The following is a 22027-nucleotide window of genomic DNA, read 5'->3' on the forward strand; positions in this document are numbered from 1 at the left end:
CATAATCTAAGTTTAAAACCCGGTTACAGCACAGACCAAGGTTTATAAGCATAAGAAACAACAGCGAATATTTCATACGAGCGTGTGGTCTCAACTCTCAACCTTGTGATTTATTCATTTTTCTTTATTTTATTATTATTATATTATTTTTACTTTTTTTTTTTTGGTTTGGATGGTCCAGAGCAGACCTAGCTAGCTAGTAAAAAGGAGCCAGGGGGCCAGCGAACCATGAACTCTTGATTTGTTTCAAAGAAGAAGAAAGCCTTCACGTGGGTGTGAGAGATGTCCAAGAACTAGATTGGGAACCAATCACGTGGGGAGGTGGCTCCCAAGTCCCCAACTGCCTGCATCATGCATGTGATCATCATACTCTCTTTTACTTCCCCCCTTCTCTATATCATAGGATTCTATTTCTAGGTCATCCCAACCTCCTTTATCTCCCTCTCCCTCCATAATAATATATAGTCCACAACCTTTTTTTTTAATTACCTTTTGGTTCCTCTTATTAGTGTCACTTCAAAAAGCCAAGAGGAAGATTCGGTGTCATCTTCCATCTTCCATCTTCCATCTCTTATGATAACCCCTGTTCATCCCCCCACCCCCCCTTCAATTTCCAATGCCTGTTTGATGCTTTTGCTGACCAAAAGAGGAAAAAAGAAGAAGAAATGAAGATAAAAAGTGTTGAAAATTTCCCACCGCCTATTATTACAAAAATAGAAGTTGGTGGAATGATTCCCATATACCCAAGTGTTGGTAGCCAGTCAACAAGGGAATTCCATTTCCACCACACCAAAGTGGGAAGTGGGAGGAGACTTACAATAAGCAGGCCTAACTGTTAAAAAAGCAAGCTTTTGAGTTCTTTAATGGCTGATGTGGATTTCCACCTGTGATATATTATGCCCAAGCAAATAATCCAGACCCACATGGAGTTGAGGATAAGCTTGAGATAATGAAATTTTTTGCTACAATTCAGTGCATCAAGGATTGATCCATCATTGTTCATCTTTATGGGTTGGGTTCAGTGAGTGCAATATATATAGGTGCAAAGCACCTACGTACTGATCAAAATTCAAAGAAAAAGACCCACCCCCCCCCCCCCAAAAAAAAAAGGTACTACTGTAATAGCATAGCCAGGTAGCAAATTGCCATGTATGGGAAGTCACCTAGGGCAGGGGTATGCTAAGCAAGAGGGCAATGATTGGAAAAATCAGTATATGCACCAATTAATGTGTAGAAGAAGAATTGAAACAACACAGAGGCCACAACAGAGAGACAATGAATATAGCTAATTAGCTAGAGAATAGGGTGGGTGAGCAAATGGTGAACCTAAAAATTATTGACTCCAGCTCCCAACACCACCGTCCCTGTTCTTGGTAGGAAGGTGTCGGATCCATACCTTATTCAATGTCACATCACCTTTTTCTTCTTGAGGTGGTTCAAGTAACCTGCAATGGAGGTTTGAGGTAGGGGTCCGGGGTCCCCCTGGGATGATGGAAGCAACAGTTGTTAGATCTCCCAATGCGATTATATGTCGATCGGACACATCAAAAGAGCAGTTTTTCTTTATGAACACTGTTCAAACTCAAACTTGTCTTGCTCTCTTGAGAGTTTGTTGAGTCTTCTTGCTTTTAAAACCTGAGTCCTGATCAGTCTTTCGCCCAAATCTGATCTGACCCAAAATTTTATGGGCGAGTGGTAGATGGCCATGTGAATGGAGTTATGGTGAAGAATTGGACGTGGCCGACAGTTCAATTGAGAAAACAAGTTGAGAACTGCCGGGAACCCAGATGGATAAGTCATAAGTGGGGTGGCGAGATTCGCCACTGCTGATTGAATTAACCTGGTAAGTGGGATTAAACCAGTGAAACTTTGAATTGGGACACAACATACAGCTCTGTTGCCCAGAATACTACAGGATATGTTCCACCTCCTGGGACAACTTCAACTTTTTTTTGTGTAGCCTTATCCGTGCTTGCTGTGCCATCGCTTCATCACTAATAACAGACGGAAAAAGACCTGAACAAAAAACCCAGAGAAAAGTAACAAAGCTAACAACTAAAGATATGAAACATAAACATCAAACAGTACCATGTTTTAACCATGGTTCAAAGTTTTTTTTTTGGTAATAAAATAAAATTTTGTTAGAGAGGAGAGAAGATACAAAAGGGTGTCAAGACTCAAGAGGCAAGAGATAAAATTAAGGCCCACTGCCACCCCAAATTGAAATAACTGGATCCACAAAACTCTATCAGATAAGCACGAACAAACATCCAAACACAATCCAAGATAACAGCCCATCTGCCTCTTAAACATCTACCCTGCCCTGTAATTAACACAAACCATGGTTCAAAGTATCCAGACTCTGGTAATGTTCGGTACCATAAAACGTTTTTACTAAATAGTCCAATGACTAGGAGGCATCATTGTAGAGGAATATTTTGATACCCATAAACCTAAAGGTTCTTTTTCTGGTTCTATGCTTCTAGAACCATTAAAAGTCTGCATCAAGATTTTAATCCATGTGTAATAATGAATCCATCAGAAAACTTTTACTTTTAAATTTGACCATTGAATGTGAGTAACTATAGTAGACCATTGAATGTAAGTCACTATAGTAGGGTGGTGACACATCAAATATAAACATGTGAATTTAAATGTTTTTGGAGGTAATGCTAATGGGATTGAATGAGTGGGATACTTGTTCTAACACCTAATTCGTGTCAAAACCGTGTCAAAACCAATGTTCAAAGTATTGACACATATCGTGCCATTGGCTTCCCGATATGCCCCTATAGGGAGTGTATCGGGGTTCTAACTAGTTCAGGGGGTAGAAAAGACTTAAACCGCCCCCCTAAACCAGTTTTGAAAAAGAAATAAACAAAAAAAAAACATTATTGATATCACCCAATATGCCCCTACCATCATATCAGGCATGTCGATATTTTGAAACTTGGTCAAAACGTCTATTGGCATTTTGATATGAAATGCCATCGCCTCTCTAAACATTTGGGCCTCAAATGACACTAGTATCAAACACAACCTATATCAGCATGGATATTAAGATTTGTACCAAATACAGAATCCTAATACGATAAAAAGCATTTCAGCAACCCTGAAAACCGATACATACGTAAGATACAATACGATATGTTGTGATATTTTAATCCTTGGTTTTAACAAAAATGGAATGTATCAATTAACCAAAGAGAGATTTTCATAACTAAAACTGTTGGAGGGCAGATACCAATCACCACATATAATTGCTTATCTACAACTTTAAAATGGTCAAGTGGTTAGATATCAAATTATATTTACGGTGTCAGCAAGGTAACGCAATATGCATCCCAATCCAGCTTTCTCTGTTAGTTTTTCATGGATCCGAAGGAATTGATCACATGTGGGGCGGTCTCCAGTAGCCAAACCTCTATACAAATACCTATAAATTACAAGTACAATCGCAATTCATTATTTGCATGACAAGATAACCCAAAAAAACTAGAATACAAATTCTTCCAGTTCAGCTAGATTGATAGTTTGAGTTGAGATGAGTCCACATATGCATGCACGCAAACAAAAGCACAGATGCATGCAGAACATGGATATTCAAGCAGTAATGCAGAGAAAGCATAGTGTGTAGCGTTCCTTCCAACTAGATTAAGGAAAACTAAGTTGATTTGTAAACCATGAGCAATTTAGGATTATGGAAAATAAGGAATTTAGGGGTTTGGTTTTACATGAGCAAACTAAAGACAATAACCAGTACAAATAATTCCAGGAGTCAGAAGATATCTATTAGTTGACATGAGATGCATTAATTGATATATGTATAATAGAACGGTAAATGCATTAAATTTATGGACAAATGTGCAAACGATTTTTAACAGATCCTGCCTGCCTCTATCATAATTCATACATGTTTTAAATATCACAGCTATGGATCCACAGACTGGCATTTAATGCCAATCAATCTCTTCGCCAAAAATTCTTCTGCCATCTAATCCATTGGATGGAAAGAAACAAAACAATAATTGATCCACCAAAAAGTTCGTATGATGATTGAACAGCGTCCAATCAGGACAAAATGTAATGTGAAAGATATTTGGGTGGGGTCTAGGTCCTGCACACCATATATGAATGAAGCCAAGGCATGGAGAATATTTACCAATGTAATGAAGTCTGAGAAGTGAGAACCTCAAGGACAATCTGTTGCATATGTTCATGTAGGCAAGTTTATATAGATGCCTACACATATAGCCATCTAAACAGAATCCTAACCACAAGAACATATATAAATGCTGCACAAAATCATGTATGTGAAATTATAAAGATGCCCAATAGCATGGCAATCTAGCCGTCCCAATATAGTTGGGATAAGGCATGGATGATGATGATGATGATGATAATCATATGGCAATCTAAATGGAAGCTTAACGAGAAGAAAATTTACAGGTATTGCATATATTTATGTAGACAAATTTATATTAGACACATACTTGTATGGCTATCAAACAGAAGCCTAACTAGAACAAGAAAAGAGCAAGGTTTCACTGTGTGTGTGTGTGTGTGCAAATGCTGTATACCACATTTGTGCAAGTCATAAAATGTTTTTTTTTTTTTTTGATAAGTTAGTCATAAAATGTTTTGACTTGTTAATTGTGATTTGGCAGAACTAAGAGTGAATTCCTTGCTTGATAACCTATGCAAAATAGACTTCTAAATATGACCCTGATATTGTTGTTAGTCTGTTGCTTAAATGTTTTCTGATATTTAGATTTCTATTAATAAGCTTCATAGTTGCAGTTGCCAGTTACCTTTCTCATTGATCCAACACAAATAGCATTGCTTGTTACTATTAGCTTCCTGGAAAGTTCCTGAAATCCTTGCATTGTTCTCCATAAAAAAGAACAAAACAATGTATCATGAAACTTCGATTCATTCTGAATGGAAACTAGGAGAAATCTATCAAAAGAACTTCTCTTAAGATATGTAGACAAAGCAAATAGAACAGGTATTTTCACTTGCCATTGTTTCCAAGGGATTCATGGATGCAATATCAAGGACAATGGACTCCAGAAGTCCAAAACCCAATCCACCATCCAATCTGATTATTTTGGATTCGTTTGTTAAAACCGGCATCCATTTAATAATTGAATCTGATGTGGATTTTACCCCATCCAATCCAATTAAAATCCAAGTACAATTAAAATTTATTATATATAAATATAATATAATATAAAAAGCCATTGCCCAATGTTGGTCCCAGCTATCTGGGGTCTTGGGAAGGGTAGACCAGATACGGCCCTAACATTTTCTTGAATAAGTGGTGACTCTCAGACTCAAGTCCACATTCTCAAACTTGACGATCCAAGATTTTACCATTACACCAAGTAATGGCCACTATATATAATTAGATAAAGTTTATAATTAATAAATTCAATATTCTATATTATATAAATTTATTATATATGCATAAATTAAAAAAGTAATTAATTTTTTAAAACTTTTTAAACTTTTATTTATTTTAATGACAATAACTGGATCCAAGTCCAATATTTTGCATGTTGGATGTAAAGTTTCAATAATCAGATTGAATTCAGATGTGGCCGGATCCAATATGAATCCAACCCAATTACAGCCTTATTGCAAACAATTCCTTCCTAATACAATGTAAGCAAGACCATTGGAGATGTTAATTCTAGGAAGAAATTTAGATGAATGGTCTGGACTCTAGAGTGATTTTCACATGGATCAAACTATAAAAGTAATTCATTTTTTTAAACTTTTTAAAATTTTCTTTATTTTAATGACAATAACTGGATCCAAGTCCAATATTTTGCATTTTGGATGTAAAGTTTCAATAATCAGATTGAATTCAGATGTGGCCGGATCCAATATGAATCCAACCCAATTACAGCCTTATTGCAAACAATTCCTTCCTAATACAATGTAAGCAAGACCCTTGGAGATGTTAATTCTAGGAAGAAATTTAGATGAATGGTCTGGACTCGAGTGATTTTCACATGGATCAAACTATAAAATTGACACTGCTTTTAGAAGAAAAAATGAAAAGAATATGTTTCATGTAAATCATTTGAACTTTTGGCCAATCAAAAAACAACTGACTTTTCTTTTACCAATAAGGTGTAGTTATCTTTAGTGTTAATGGAAATGTTAAAAATATTGACTACCCCAAGTGTTTTATCTTTGTTTTTCTTTTTCTTTTTTTTTTTTTTGATAAATGAAAGTGTTCAACAAAGTGTTTTATCTTTGTTGAACTTGCATATAGGCAAAGCAAATGCTACAGGAACCAAGTGGTCAGATATGGGATTTTTTGAGTTTGTTATATATTTTTGTATTTTTAGAAATTAGGGGTACATTTGTTACTTCACAATTTTATGTCCAACCATAGGGTCTGAATTTCTAGCTATAAGCCTATAGTTGGTTTATGTTTGAAGTATCAAAAATCATAGCATAAGTAGCGTAGGAGTTATCTATTTTTCTTTGAATTAAAGCAGGATGGTATCATGGTGTTCAAAAATGTACATACAAGTTTTAGGGTGTCTAGGACCTTCGCTTGTACATATTCTTAACCTCATGTTAATAAAATTGAGTCTTACTGATAAAAAAAGTATGAATAGTAGTAATTCAATATTTTTAGTTTCTTAATTCTATTAGGATTTTATTTGAGTTCTAAAAGCTTATGACAAGAGTGATGAGTAATTTGCACACCCTACAATGGTTCTAGGTCCCTATTAAGTTATTCAAGGTTTCTCTCTCCTCTTTTTCCATTTCAACTCAATTAAGCCTTGTTCAAACAATACGAGGTCAACTACATGAATCCTGGTCTGTCGTTACAACCATCAACAGTTCACAAATCCCCCCTCTAACTTTGTAAGCAGCCATTACAAGCATCAACATCCAACGTCCCTACAGTTCACAAATTCTTCACCAAAGGAGTTCATCCAACATCCCTAAAAGACAAAAACTAATCCAAGTATGGTTTTCGTTATTTTAAATCAAAACCCATTTTTTCCCATTTCAGCCATTTTTATCATTTAATGCCATATTATCTCCAATTGCCCCATATACGGATGCCTCCTATAGACTAGGAATGGCAATTTTCCCCATCCCTGCTGGGTACTTGACCTCCCTGGCCCCATCTGGGCAGGATGAGTTCACTTCCCATCCCTGATCCTGTCCCTGGTTGGGGACCCCTATTAATCCCCATACCCGTCCCTACCCTGCCAAGGCAAATCTCCATCTCCGGTGTAAACGGATCAAATTTGAATCAGATCAAACAATATCCGAATTCAGATCCAATTAAAAATTTTACCGGTCCCCACCTTCCCTCATCATCATCATCCATGCCTTATCCCAACCATATGGGGTTGGCTACATGTATCCTGTTTTGCTAATCCATTATATTAATGCCATATCCACTGTAAAATTATTAGTGCTTAAATCATTTCTTAGTACTTCTACCCATGTCCTTTTATCCCTTCTAGCCCTTCAACTTATAGCAAATCACTTCTTCTTACTGGTGCTATTGATGGTCTTCTATCATGTGGCCAAAACAACTTAGTCTACTTTCTCATATTCTATCACCTATTGGAGATACTTGGACATGTTTCTTGACTGCCCAACACTCTGTTCCTTACACCATAGCTGGCCTTACAACTGTTTAATAGAATTTTCATTTTAATCTAAGTGGTATTTTCCTATTACATAGAAGTCTAGATGCACCCCTTCCATCTTGCCCATCCTACTCTAATTCTCCGGGTGACACTGACATCCTCCTCAAGATCTCACTTGTTATGAACTATTGAACCAAGGTATTGGAAATGTTCACATTGTGTTATGTCTTTACTTAAGTGTATCCTGATTTATGCTCCCATTATTACTAAAATCACATTTTTTTTTTTGATGAATGTACTAAAATCACATGTTTTAGTCTTGCCCATTTTAAAACCTCTTGTTTCTAGGGCATTTGTCCATAACCTTAATTTTACATTTAATCCTTCATTAGTTTCATCAATAAAAACAATGTCATCCACAAATAACATGCACCATGGAACTTCCTCCCAAATATGTTTAGTCAATGCATCTTTGATCAATGCAAATAGATAAGGGCCAAGTGATGAACTTCCCTATATTGTGAAATTAGTTGAATAAGAAACTTAAAATAAACAAGGGGTTTAGGTCAAGTACCAAACCAAGACCTTGCATGTGGTTTCATAATTAAAAAGTGATAATATCATAAATAGGTGTATGAGCAATGAATACCCTACTATGCAATGCACAGGGTGTCAATGGACTAGGACTATAAAGATATGGAAATAATTAACAAACAAGTAGCAAAACCTATAGATCTTTCTATCCAAGAAACGACCAAGAGAATGTAATAACCATGGGTCCAGTACATGGAAGAAATAAGAGCAAAACAATAGCTACAATATTTGCAATAATAGAAAATAATTTCCTCAATGGATATGAAAGCCATTTGGTTCAAAAAGGAGATTTTGCCCCTGTTAATGCCATTTAGGCAATTACATCAACTTTGCCTTTACATATTGAAGATTTCAAGGGCAAGTAACTATTTAAGATGTTGGACATATTTCCTATAATGGCCACTTCTATTTATTTTCTATCCTAAAAATGTCAAAAGGGGACCATATCCAGTCTATCTACTCCAAGATCCTAGATCACTAGGACCAACATTGGGAAATGACCTTTTAAAAATTCACATTGGATAAGAGGAAGAACACGAAGATTAGATCTTGTTTCTTTTTTTTTCCAATTCAATTTGGATTTTTGGCTCTAACAACCAATGAACTTTGCGAAAAAGCCACTTTCGCCCTCTTATAATTTGAGGAACCAACTTAAACCTCAGACTAAGTTGAAAAGGCCACTATTAGCCCAAAAGTGCACGATGTTAGTGACGTCGTTCAAAATCCATTAAATAATGAAAAAATAATAGAAAATGCAGGCATGGCACTGTTAAACTCAAAAAACTGAAGAATTGCAAGTGAGTTCCACTGAATAAAATAAAAACCATTTAGTGTTTAATTAATAAATATTAAAATATTATATAAGTGAGTCTCACTTGAAATTATAGGTGGGTTCAAGTTAAAATTTCCTCTTTTAAGAGAAAATTAATAGGTGGGTCCCACTTAAAATTTCCTCCTTTAAGAGAATTAATAGATGGTTCCCACTTAAAATTATAAATGGGATTCGCTTATAATTTCAATTGGGGCACACATTATCTTTCTCTTAAAAGAGAAAATTTCAAGTAGGGCTAACATATATATTATTTTCAACATTTATTAATTATACATTAAATGGTTTTTATTTTATTCAATGGAACTCACTTGCAATTTTCAATTTTTTGAGTTTAACAATGCCACATCAGCATTTCCTATTATTTTATTCATTATTTAACGGATTGTGAACAGTGTCATTAACACCATGCATTTTTGGGCTAATGATGACCTTTTCAACTTAGTTTGAGGTCTAAATTGGCCCCTCAAATTATAAAAGGGCAAAAGTGGTTTTTTCACAAAGTTCAAGGGTTGTCAAAGCCAAAAATCCAATTCAATTTTCTTTGGCGAACTTTGATCCCATTATCAGAGTGTATCTTGTTATGTGGCACAAGTGCCAAGTCTCCAAGTGCCTATAGGTGTAGGTATTGGGTTCTTATTGATGTGCCCTTTCTCATAATGTATACATAAATGCAAAAGCATTATGCTGATTTTAGCTTCAAGCATCACCAAGATATATACTTTTTGTGATGGTAAAGTTAAATTTTCAGTAAAAGAAAAATATTACTTATTTTTTATAAATAAAAAAGAAAATTTCATTAAAATAAAAATAGAATACAATCTAGGTAGGTGACAAGATAGCACCTGACAACAATAAACATACAAAAATAGTACAATTTCAATTTTGCAATTCACTATTTTGAAACCCCATCACCTCGCATAATTATTCTCTCTGAGCTATGGGAAGGTCCTTGGTGCTTGGGCGGGGATTTCAATGTAATCAGATTCACTAATGAATCAAATAACTCCCAACAGACTCGCACAACCAGAATAAGAAACTTCAATGATTTCATTAATAGTTGCGAGTTGAAGGAGCTGCCTCTATTGCACGCTCACTTAACTTTGTCCAATTTTTAGGAAATCCCAATTTGCTCCAAGTTGGACAAATTTCTATTTAATAAAAGTTGGGAAAACCATTGGAAAGATTTGCTAGCCAAAGCACTACCTAGGGTTACTTCTAACCCTTGTCCAATTGTACTTCGACCATGGTTCAAAATTTCGATACGTATCGGGCTGTATCGATCAATACATATCGTATCAAGGGCTTCTCGATATGCCCCTACAGGCGGTGATTTGGGGTTCAACCCGGTTCAGGGGGTTAGACAAGCCTTAAACTGATCCCTCTGAACCAGGTTTAAAAAAAAAAAAAAACTAAAAAAATAGGGGAGAGAGCCCCGACATAGTCCAGTACGCCCCTATCAACGTATCGGGTTGTATCGATATTTTGAACCTTGACTTGGACAGGAACTGTTTAGTTGTGGACCTCGACCTTTTAGATTCAAAAACGTGTGGCTAACACACCTGGACTTTTTAATGAGTGGAAGAGTGGTGGAGTGAAGAGATAAAGAGCAGTGAAGTGGAAAGGGGTAAAATTACTTGATAGTTTAAGAGTCTAAGACTCTAAGAGCAAAGTTAAAGAATGGAATGGGGACCAATTTGGGGGAATAGAAGAGATGAAATCAGCATTATTGTCCCAAATAGAGGATCTAGAATGTGAAGGAATCCCTTAGAACAATGAGTGGGACAAGAAAGACAATTAAGATGGAGGTTGAAGAAGGAGCTAGAAGAGATCCTCTTGTGTGGATCTCTTGGAGGCAAAAATCTAGACACATTTGGATTAGGGAAGGTGATGAAAATATCAAATTCTTTCATGAACTAGCCATTGGGAGGAGGAAAAATGTGGTGGCCAAACTTGAAGTGGATGGATTGGAATTGGACTCCCAGGGGAGATAGACAATTGTTTTGTAAATCATTTCAAATCTATACTAAGGAAGCCACTAGGAAGCAAATGGAGTTCACTGATTTGGAGTGGTTGATCCTCTCTGAAGAAGACAACATTTGGTTGGAAAGGAAATTTGAAGAGGAGGAAATCTGACAAGCAGTGTTGACCATGGATAGATCTACGACACCAGGGCCAAACAGGTTTACAATGGCTTTCTTTCAAGATTGTTGCAATATAATCAAAGATGATTTGTTTGAAGTCTTTAGAGAGTTTGAAAATAGTTTTGTCATTAGCCACGGAATTAATGCAATCTTTTTAGCTTTAGTTCCAAAGAAGAAAGAAGCCATACATCCCAAAGACTTTAAACGAATTAGCCTAGTGACAAGTATCTACAAGATCTTGGCTAAGGTCTTGTCCTTGAGGATCAAGGTGCTTCCTTCTCTCATTAGTCAAGCTCAAGGTGCCTTTGTTCATGAAAGACAATTAGTTGATCAGATCTTAATAGCAAATGAGTGTGTTAAGAAGATAAGAAGATCAGGAACTCGGGGGCTTGTATGCAAATTGGATCGTGAAAAGGCCTACGATTTGGTGGATTGGAGCTTTTTATTAAAGGTGCTTTGAAAGTACAGTTTTGGAGACAGATGGTGCAAATGGATAAATGGATAAATGGATGCCTTTCTTCCTGCCATTAATCAATTTTAGTTAATGGGGGAGCAAATGATTTCTTCCCAACTTGTAGGAGCTTAAGACAAGGAAGAAACTAGGCCCTTATAACTCACCTTTAGTTTGCAAATGACATTACCATTTTTTGTGAAGGATCTGAAGTGGTGAGAGTGCAAAATTTGAAGAACCTATAATCTTTCTTAGAGAGTGCTTCCAACTTGAAGATCAATCTTGAGAATAGTTGTGTGGTGGGACTAAACTTAGATCAAAGGGAGTTGGAATATATTGCTATATGTTTAGATTGTACCATTTCTAAGTGGCCCTTGACCTACTTAGGACATCCCCTAGGTGCTAACCCAAAGGAGGGTTATTTTTGGGATCCTATGGTGGAAAATTTTGAAAAAAGGTTACTACCTTGGAAAAAGAATTACATCTCGTTGGAGAAAGAGTAACCTTAATCAGAGCTACTCTCGCTAATCTCCCTATTTATTTTCTATCTGGTTTTAGGATACCCTCCAGGGTAGCTAAGAGGTTAGAAAAACTAATGAGGGACTTCTTATGGTAGCCAAGAGAAGAGAAAAAGGATCACTTGATCAGATGGGAGGTAGTTAGCCGATGTAAGGAAGAAAAGGGATTAGGACTAGGGAACATAGTTAACAGAAATGAAGCTCTCTTACGTAAGTGGCTCTGGAGGCGGCTTGTGGAAAGAGAGAGGCTTTGGCATGAAGTGGTCACTAGTATCCATGGCTGTTCTAAAACTGGACGGGATGTTGGGGTATCTCGACGGGCTCAACTCACTACTCCTTGGAAGGCAATCTCCAACATTCTCTCCAAATTCCTCAAGTTTGTAAAGTATGGTGTTTGCTCGAGTAACTCTATTCTTTTTTGGGAAGATATTTGGGTGGGTAATCAACCTTCAAAAGATCGTTTTCCCTCCCTTTATTCTTTCTCCCTATTTAAGAAGGAGCCTATTTCAAGGTTTGTTCATCCCCCAACTCTCTTCATGTCTCCTGCTTGGGATCTCAGGCTTTGTAGAGGCCTAAGTGATGAGAAATCTATTTGTGTCATTGGGCTTTTACTTGTACTTACTTTTTTAAGTCCCTCTGCTCTTCTCCCACCCCTCGGGTTTTCCCAATGAAATAAATTTGGTCTATACCTATTCCCCCCAAAACAACTACTTTTTGTTGGGAGATTTATCATGGTAAGATTAATACCTTGGATAACCTGCAAAAGAAGAGACCTTCTTTGTGTCTATCCCTAAACTGGTGCACAATGTGTAAAGTGCAAAATGAGGATTGTTACCATTTGCTGCAAATATTTGGACTTGGGTTTTCTCTTTATTTGGGCATAGGTGGAACTTGCTTTTTGAAGTAAAAAAGCTCTTTGATCCATTAACTTTTCGATGGCCAACGAAGAGAAGAAAACTGCTAAGTAAATGTATAAGAGCAACAACAGCATGGACTATTTGGGAAGAACAGAATGCTAGGATATTCCAAGGAAAAGAAAGGAGTCCCAAGGAAGTTAAGGAAAGCATATTAACAATAACTATCTTTTGGCTGAAGACTTCTGAAGGGTTGGGTAACAGTGGCATCCGTAGTCTCTAAGAAGACTAGGGCACAAGTAAGGTGGACACCTCCTCTAGAAGGGTTGTAAAGCTGAACTTTGATGGTTGCAGCCAATGCAACGCAAGACCTTTAGGCACTGGAAGGGTTTTAAGGGACAAGGACAGAAACATCTTCTCTTTATTCTCAGGTCCAGTGGGAATTGGAGACTCAACAATGGCTGAAATGCTAGAAGCTGTACAAGGCCTACAAATTGCTAACCAACTTGGGGTGCAGAACCTACTGGAAGAAGGAGACTCCAAAGTGGTAGTGGGGTGGCTGCTGAACCCGAACAGTGTTGTTTAGGGCTATAGAGATGTCCTAAAAACAAGCAAAATGGATCACAAGGAATATGTCTATCAACTTCCAGTGGGTTAGCAGATAAGCAAATGCTTTGGCAGACTCTCTGGCTAAACAAGGGGTTTCTCAGGCTTCTTTTTATTGGGCTAATCTATAGTTATGTTTTGTTTTTATTAAGACTTGGGTCTTTTGATATCCTTAATAAAACTACTTACTCATTCATCAAAAAAAAAAAACAGATTTACCAAAAGATGTGTCAGATATTACATACTTTTTTCAGGATTTATAATAAGCATTAATTCATGCACTGCCAAGATATATGCCTAATTGCTTGCTTTGGACCTAGGGTCCACCCAAGAGACTGATGAGCTCTGCTGCTTAGAACTGCTGGTTTTGCTTTCCAAAGAAGACTTGTTTATCAGGCTTGGATGCCACCAGATCAAGGCAGCCTCAAGTTGAACTTTGATGGGAGCTCAATGGGATCCCGTGCCATCCTGAACAAGTGATCTGAGAGATGGACAGGGCAACATCAAAGTAAGCTAGTTGAGACCTGTAGGGAGAGGAACTCAAAAAGAACAGAACTTATTCCCTTTTGCAAGAACTTGTACTTGCAGATTGTCCGCTTTTGCAAGAACTCATACTTGCAGATTGTCCCCTTTTGCAAGAACTCATAGGGATTATAACATGGTGATTAAGTGGATGACTACCAGTTCTAATGGCCATTGGATTCATGATCATCAGGTTCAAGAAGAAATGTCGCTAACATCAAGACATCAAGATTGAACAGCTTGTTCAAGTGGATCCCCCCATCTGTTGCTATTTCCCTCACAAGGGAATAGTAGGCAGGGCTACACTAGAATGAGGATCATCAGGTTTTGGGCCCAGCCAAGAGACCAAGTATATTTGTATAATATTTACCATGTAGTCAGCTAATTTCTATGTACTTGTCCCTTCTTCCAAGTTATTCTCAAGTATCTGGGGGTGTTTATTCTTATTTTACGTCATCAATAAATCTCGCTCGTTTGCGTCACTGATTAAAAAAGAAGAGTACATGAAAGGACCAATACATGGACAAAAAACTCTATATTAGAAAAACTATGCAGGAATAGGACTTTATAAACAAAGAAACCATTCTTAATCTCAAAATTGCAAGACTATCCACCATAGCATTCATTTTCCTAGGAACCCATCAAATCTATACAGTCAAGTCAAGCTTTCTGAAGAATATCAAATCTCATTCAAGACGAATGATAAATGCCATGGTCCACTGTCCGCTTGTTGGTAACATTGGTTGTCATTAGCCAAATCACCCTCAAGAGCTAAGAGATAGAACACAAAAATTCGGCAGTTTGAACCCCCCCTCCCATTAAGAGTGCTTAAACTTCTCTATTTGGGATCTACCTATTATGATACCAAGATACCTACACAAGGGCGCTGCATTGATACTTCAACTTCTAGTGTAAATTTTGTATCCAATTAGTGTCCAGCTATGTCCTTGTTGTATCCGGATAATATAGGAATCTGCGTCTTCAATTGATCTGCCAAATGCCCAAAAAAGAACCCATTAACCCTGTATAGGACACCTCTAGTCCCTGCCAACCTTGGTTTTTCGTTGGAACAACCATCAAATTAGCATCTGACTTGTCCATTAACAGAAACAGGGATGATCACTCTAGGTGTCCTCCAAGATAAGACTAAAAGATCTTGAGAAGATTTGTTCTCAAATGAACAGCTGAAATGTCCTAAAAATTGATCTGCATCCATCATCCAAGAAATGAGAAGTAGAACTTAGCTTCTTAGAACCCCAAAGAAGACTAGTATAACTGATGTAAGGGGAGGAAGCCAAACCACCAGAAACCAATTTTGAAACATAGACACATGGCTACCAGAACTTCCTCACAATTGGTGAATATGAGATATGAATGATATGTTTCTGGCCTCATTTGGAATTTGAATGCATAATGGCAACCACCAAACTAATTACATTCTTGAACCCATGACACGCAGATGTGTTGGCAAAATAGGCGGCAACTTTTTTAGTTGTGGGCTTCCTCATTCAAACAGATTTCAAATGTATCACCACCCCTAGTGTGTGTTTTTACTATCTTCTGGTCCTGCATGAATTTATCTGCATTATAAGTACCTGCATATTCCCCATTAAATATGAATGCAACAGAATACAAAGGGTCAGAAGTGGTTAAATTAAAATACCCTGCAGGAATACAAAGGGTCAGAAGTGGTTAAAATAAAATACCAATTGTCCTCGTCACCTAACACTAACCCATTCCATATTTCCATGTACATAACACTCGCTCCCAAATCCCAATTCTAGTTTTCTTTTTCTTTTCTCAACAGACCGAGATATTTAAAATCCTTAGCATTAGCAACAAAGAATTCCTTTTGAAGATTTATCTCTTTGATTGCTCTTTCACATTTTGAGGCATTGTGTTCTTCACTTCAACCATATAGCTACAGCAGTAGGACCTGATACTAATTAGCTACTTTCACAATGCAGTTAACATTTTTTTCTTTCTTTTTTTATAGGTGATGCAGTTAACCTTATTGCACATCACATGTTTGTCTTCTAGAGACCATAAAAAGTTAAGTTTGTCATTACAAGTATAGATTAAAAGAAATTCAGGCTATACATATTAAAATAGAAAGAGCCAAGAAGAAATTCACCTACTTCATTAGAATGTCGTAGTACTCCGGCTCCAAAGAGGAGAACAATCCATCAACATCTTTTATACCCATCATTGCACGATGGACAACTATCCAACTTGCAGACTACAAAAAAAAAAAAAAAAAAAAAAAAACATTAACCAATTATCTTCATCCCAACATAAGTCAATTAAGGAATTTAAATAAAAAATGTATCAGTGAAATGAAGTAGGAGAAACCTTGCATCTTTCATCTTTGATCTTGGGAGGTGATCCTTCGAGAGCTGTTTTGAGGGCTTCAACTGGTTTAGACCTAAGGTACAAGAACAAATCGAGGGTTCTCAGAAAACAACTCCGAGGGGGAAAAAATCGGTTTCTACAGAGAGGCACCCAAGAGATTTAATCCAATTTCCAAGAAAATTAATAAATTAAAACAGAAGTCCCATAAGTCTTGATAAAGAGATGGAGTTTTCCAAATTCATACTGTTTCAGTAAGGTGTCGATCTTCCGGGATTTGTTTTCAATTGCAATGATGATGGCTTCTGGACTATCTGCCTCTACGAGCTCTTCTTGCTCCACCATCTCTCACTCTGCTTGTCTTCCCGTTTCCTTTTTCAATACTCCTTTTTTAAACTGGGTAAAATACAAAACCTCCCCCTGAAATTTCAATTTTACAAACACATCCCTTATAAAAATCTATGGACTGCGGTTACCTCCCTTTTATCATTGTACCAGTAACAGAGAGTTGAAAGTTACAAAATTGTCCTTAGGCATCTTCCAACCTAATTCAAATGTCAAATTTTCCCTTCTAAAACTTCACTTGATTTTTATGAGCTTACAAAATAAACTACCTTACTTTTTTCAATCTAGTGGAAATTTATTTAGATAAAAGTTAAGGTGATGTTTGGTATACAAATGTTTGTATTTGATTTATCTTTATCTTTAAATTCAAAAAAAAAAGTGGTTGATAAACATTTTTTTTACTATTGTTTGACAATTAGGTACCATTAAACGCCATTAGGCATCACATAAGCAAAACAGTAAATAAACACATTGGTGTTGAAGGAAACATTAAAATGAAGATTCTCCCAATAGTTGACTTACGCATAAACTGATACAGAATGTTTATTTGATAAATAGGTTTACCAAATATCATTTTGGGGCAAACGCCCACATGGCGATGAGCTAGCACTGTTTTTCAAATAAATGGAAGCCATACCAAACACCATCTAAAACTTAAAAGTTTTTCAAGGGCATTTTAATAAATCTATGCAAGAGTAAAATGCCTATTTTCAAAAATCAATTTATTAGGCCAACCTTTTCCATTTGGGACAATGACGAAAAGGATATAGGCTACTGTAGGTTTTTCTAAAACTATAAGGGAGAGTTTTTGTTGAAATGAAAATTTAGGCAAGGGTTTTATAATTGTCAAAAACCTCAAGGAAGGTTTTTATATTTAGGGTAAATTTCTTAAACTACCCTTATGGTTTAGCTAATTGACTAAGTACACCCCTACTGTTTGACCATTGTTTAATGCTACCCCTATTGTTTCTGACAATTGACTAGCTCTACCCTTACCGTTAACATCCATCAATATTTCGTCAAAACCTATATACACGTGACACTACGTGACATTTAATTTTTTTTTCTAAAACCCAATATTACCTTCGTCCCCTTCCTCTCGACCGATAGGTCCGACACCCCCCTTCCTCCCCCGACCTCTCTCTCTCTCTCTTCCCTCTTTCATTCTCTTTCTTCCTTTTTTCCTTCTTATCTTTCTAAAACAAGACACCCTCCTCCTACCTCTCTTACCTTCGTTTGTTTGTGTAGGATAGAAGAACAACAGCTCTCATAGCAACCATAGCAAGTGGAGCCACTGGAGAGATCGACAACAGCGAAGAAGAAATCGTGAAGACAATGTTCTCTTAGCCCTCTTTCCTTTTCTTCATCTAAACCCTAGATGAGATCACTTCTCTTCTCCATGATCTCTTTTCTCACCATCTCTCTCTCTCTAAGAGAAAAAAAGTCGATAGTAGAGAGAGAGAATGTGAGTGAGAGAGAGAGAGAGGTCCTTGATTGAACTGGTTTGATTTGGGGAGAGATATGTTAGATTAGGGTTTAGGTAGGGGAAATGGGGCTCTGCACTTTGAAACCTTCCCCAAGACTTGGTCTTTACACCAACAAAGAAGAGGAGCGATTGTAGGAAAACCCTAAGCCTTTTGAGAATTTTGTTGATGGGGGAAATGTTAAAGCAGAGGCAGAAGTAACAAGTAGAGCTCTAATTTGCAAAAAGTAGAAAGTAGCAAGCATCGCCACCAACAACAATGGCAGTAGCAAAAAAGAGAGGCAAAAGTAGGAAAAAAAATCTCATTTTTTCCTTTTTTACGGCACAGGTCCAAATCATTAGATAGCAAAGGGATTTAATAGAAGGGTAAAATTGAGATTTTGGCCCTTCTGTCAATATTTAACGGCAATGGTATTTTTTGAAACAATAGGGGTAGTGTTAGACAATAGTCAAACAGTAGGGGTATACTTAGTCAATTAGCTAAACCATAAGGGTAGTTTAAGAAATTTGCCCTATATTTTACCATAACAACTAGGAGTTTACATCTGCAACCCTATAGAGTGTGCCCCAAAAAAGCCCCACATGCACATCTCAACGTGCATTGGGAACATCTCCCATCCTTATCATTGGGAGAAGTTCCCGATACACGGTCGGGATGTGCTGTGGAGTGCAGATGTGAATTCAACAACTAAATTGTCCAACTTTTGGGGTGGGTTAAAACAGTAAACTCACGGCCTTTGATGTATTGTTGTGGCCTCACCTCACCTTACGTTTGTGATTCATGGTTTTTGCTAAATGTGGCAATTAGGTCAAGTTCGAGTTGTGTAAAGACAAAGGGTTATTTCAGTCGGGTTGATTTTCATGTTGGGTCTACAAAGGATAGACCCTAATCCTAAACATTCATATTGGAATTTGACACACGAGTCGATTGTCCAACCATTAGAGGTAGATAGTCTTTGATCAAGTCAATGGTTTTTATCAAAAATACAGGTTTAATCATCCAATTCAAATGGTTTGAATGGTTCAATTGTCTAGGTCAACAGAAATTTTAAAACATTGGTTTGGAAACTGGGCAACTTGTAACCCGACTCATCCCTTTCTGGATCGGTTCGGGTCAATGGCCTTGCAGCTCAGATCACTGGGCTGGTTGGATCAAGTTCTTGTAACAGAAGTAGTTGATTAGTATCCCATTTAGCCACTGTGAGCGTCGGAAAACAGCTCACTTTGCCACTTGGGCTGAAATGGAATCGCAACCCATCAGTTATGGAAATGGAGGTGATGGGACCTCTGGGAATGATTTTTAAAATGCCTTATTTTAATAGTGACTCCAAAACCCAAGGCACCAGTCCGCGTAAAACTAAGATGGGAGAGGAAAGGGATTAGGCACCCCTCTCCCAGGTCCAATAGTTGGGGCCCACGTGGGATTATCAAAAAGCATAAACACAAAAATGCAACTCTTCAATCAGATAAATAACAAAAACCAATCAATAACAAACCAACACAAGGGAAACCACACTATAATATTTTTATATGTTTGTTTATTTTATTTTATTTATTTGAATGTTCTTGTATTTTTGTTTTATGCAGTTATTTTTTTGTTTTTGTTTTTTTTAATCTTTCAAGTTTTTATATTTCATTTATTTTTCCTTTTTTACTTCCTCATTTTTTATTACCCTTTCTACTGAATTATTCTCTTCTGCAAATGCATCTTATCAGTTAAACTAACATACCCGGATCTATTGATTACAGTTGTTATCATAATTTCACTTTTATTACATTTTTTTATGGCGAACTTTTATTATTATTATTTTTTATTGCTATCCTTTTTTGTTTCAACTCTGTTTTGTTCTCTTGCAACCGATTTCCTCTTCATTCTAACCTAAGAATACTACTCACTCCCCGGATCTGTTATCCCATCTCTTCCTTATTCTCTCTCTTCATTTACTCTAGGATTTGTGTACTCACAATTTATTATTTATTTCTTTTTTTATTTACTATAACAAGAAATCTTTGCGGGAGAAATTGAGCCGGTCGTCTTCTCCGACTTCAGCATCAAAGATATTGGAGACGATATCCATAAGATATTTAGGAGACGATCCATGCGGTAACTCCTTCCATCACCACATTTGTCGCTGGTAAGGGATGATGCAGAGGATGACTCTGTAGAGCTTCATTGTCATCCCCAAAACCAGCAGAGAAATGGAGCAAATACAATAATACAAAGAAAGAAAGAAGAATCGCAAGTAAAACAGGATTTACCTGAGTTGAGATGTTGGCCGAAATTCAAATGATGCAACAGGGGGTCCCGTAGTCTGATTCGATCTGCTACTGTGTATACTCTAGCGTGAGAATGAAACGGAATAGAAGACGAAGGAGGTGAGAGCTAGAGGAGCTGAGTCAGAATGGGGAGGGATTTCTTGCTGCTACAACTGGTTCGAGCTGTTCAGTCGCTGCTTCTCTGTTTTCGTCGAAGAAGGAAGACGATGAACAGTTTTCTCGCTTTGCACGATTTCGGTCGATTCGGTCGGTTGGTATTGATGGGAGGCAATGGAAGGAGGAAGTGAGCGAGGGAGCAAGAGAGAGGAACACAGAGGATGACGAAATGGAAGAGGAGAGATGCCGGAGGGGAGGGAATCGCCGCTGGTTCACCGCCTCTGTCGAGAGGTGGAAGACGATGAACAGTTCTTGCTTGATTTATTTCGCTGGAGAGAGAAAATGAGAGAGATCAAGAGTGAATGGCCGGGAGCGGGAGAGATTGCCGCCGCTGGTTCACCGCCTCTGTCGAGATGTGGAAGACGATGAACAGTTCCCGCTTGATTTATTTCGCTGGAGAGAGAAAATGAGAGAGATCAAGAGTGAATGGCCGGGAGCGGGAGAGATTGCCGCCGCTGGTTCACCGCCTCTGTCGAGAGGTGGAAGACGATGAACAGTTTTTGCTTGATTTATTTCGCTGGAGAGAGAAAATGAGAGAGATCAAGAGTGAATGGCCGGGAGCGGGAGAGATTTCCGCCGCTGGTTGTCTTCGTTCGAACGGGGAAGAGGAGAAGACTCTCCTTCGAATTCTTCCGATTTCTCTCTGCTTAGGGCGAATGAAGGGGTCGGTCTCTTTTAAATGGTGCCAGGGGTATTTTTGTTAATATTAGGGGCAATTTTGATAATTTTTGTAATCCGGGTCCAGGGGTTAAATCGGGTTTTGGGGTTAATGATGGGTGGTTCCGGGTCAAAAATGGAGGAAATGGGTCTGACCATAGAGAGTGGTTTGTGTGTGTGGGTTAACAGGATTGGCCGAAATGGAATTTTTTTTGATGGAAGGATTAACGAGGGTATTTTTTGGCTAAAATTTTGTAGGGTGGGGTTTTCGGACATTTTGAGTTGATTGGCGGAGTTAGATTGGCCCAACTGGGCCCGGATCGGGTAGATCTAGAAAGGGTTTGCTCCGACTAAAGAGGCAAACAATGTTTGTTTTAGATGAAATTTCACATGGTAGGATTTTTTGGTACTAGGTGATTGGTAAGGTTGGATTGAGCCAACTGAGCCCGGATCGGGCAGATTTGTAATCCAATCAATCTGAAACCTTGAAATGGAATATTGATGCGATTAAAGGGTAAACGGAGGTATTTTGGACTGAGATTTCACAGGTAGGTGTTTTCGGAGGTCCTGGGTCTGGTGATTGTGTCTGATCTAGTGGTTGAGGTGTA

The 22027-nt window shown here is 37.5% G+C and overlaps 1 protein-coding gene across 2 annotated transcripts; it reads right to left on the reverse strand.

The window, feature by feature from the left end:
• Positions 1-3078: 3078 nt before the first annotated feature.
• Positions 3079-21412, reverse strand: LOC104610465 (actin-related protein 2/3 complex subunit 5A-like). Of its 2 annotated transcripts, none has more exons than XM_010277085.2 (5): positions 20589-21412; positions 16749-16921; positions 16505-16577; positions 16291-16391; positions 3079-3436 (listed from the first exon to the last, which is right to left on the reverse strand). In XM_010277085.2, the coding sequence occupies exons 2-5, from the start codon at positions 16844-16846 to the stop codon at positions 3301-3303; spliced, it is 408 nt and encodes a 135-aa protein (XP_010275387.1). In that variant the 5' UTR covers positions 16847-16921; positions 20589-21412; the 3' UTR covers positions 3079-3300. The 2 variants fall into 2 exon arrangements, with proteins under 2 accessions (XP_010275387.1, XP_010275389.1); XM_010277087.2 differs by having other exon boundaries at positions 16749-16897; positions 20589-21411.
• Between the last annotated feature and the right edge of the window lie 615 nt (positions 21413-22027).

This window comes from Nelumbo nucifera, chromosome 1 (genome assembly GCF_055504915.1).
Source record: "Nelumbo nucifera cultivar China Antique chromosome 1, China Antique-T2T, whole genome shotgun sequence".
Taxonomy (NCBI): Eukaryota; Viridiplantae; Streptophyta; class Magnoliopsida; order Proteales; family Nelumbonaceae; genus Nelumbo; species Nelumbo nucifera.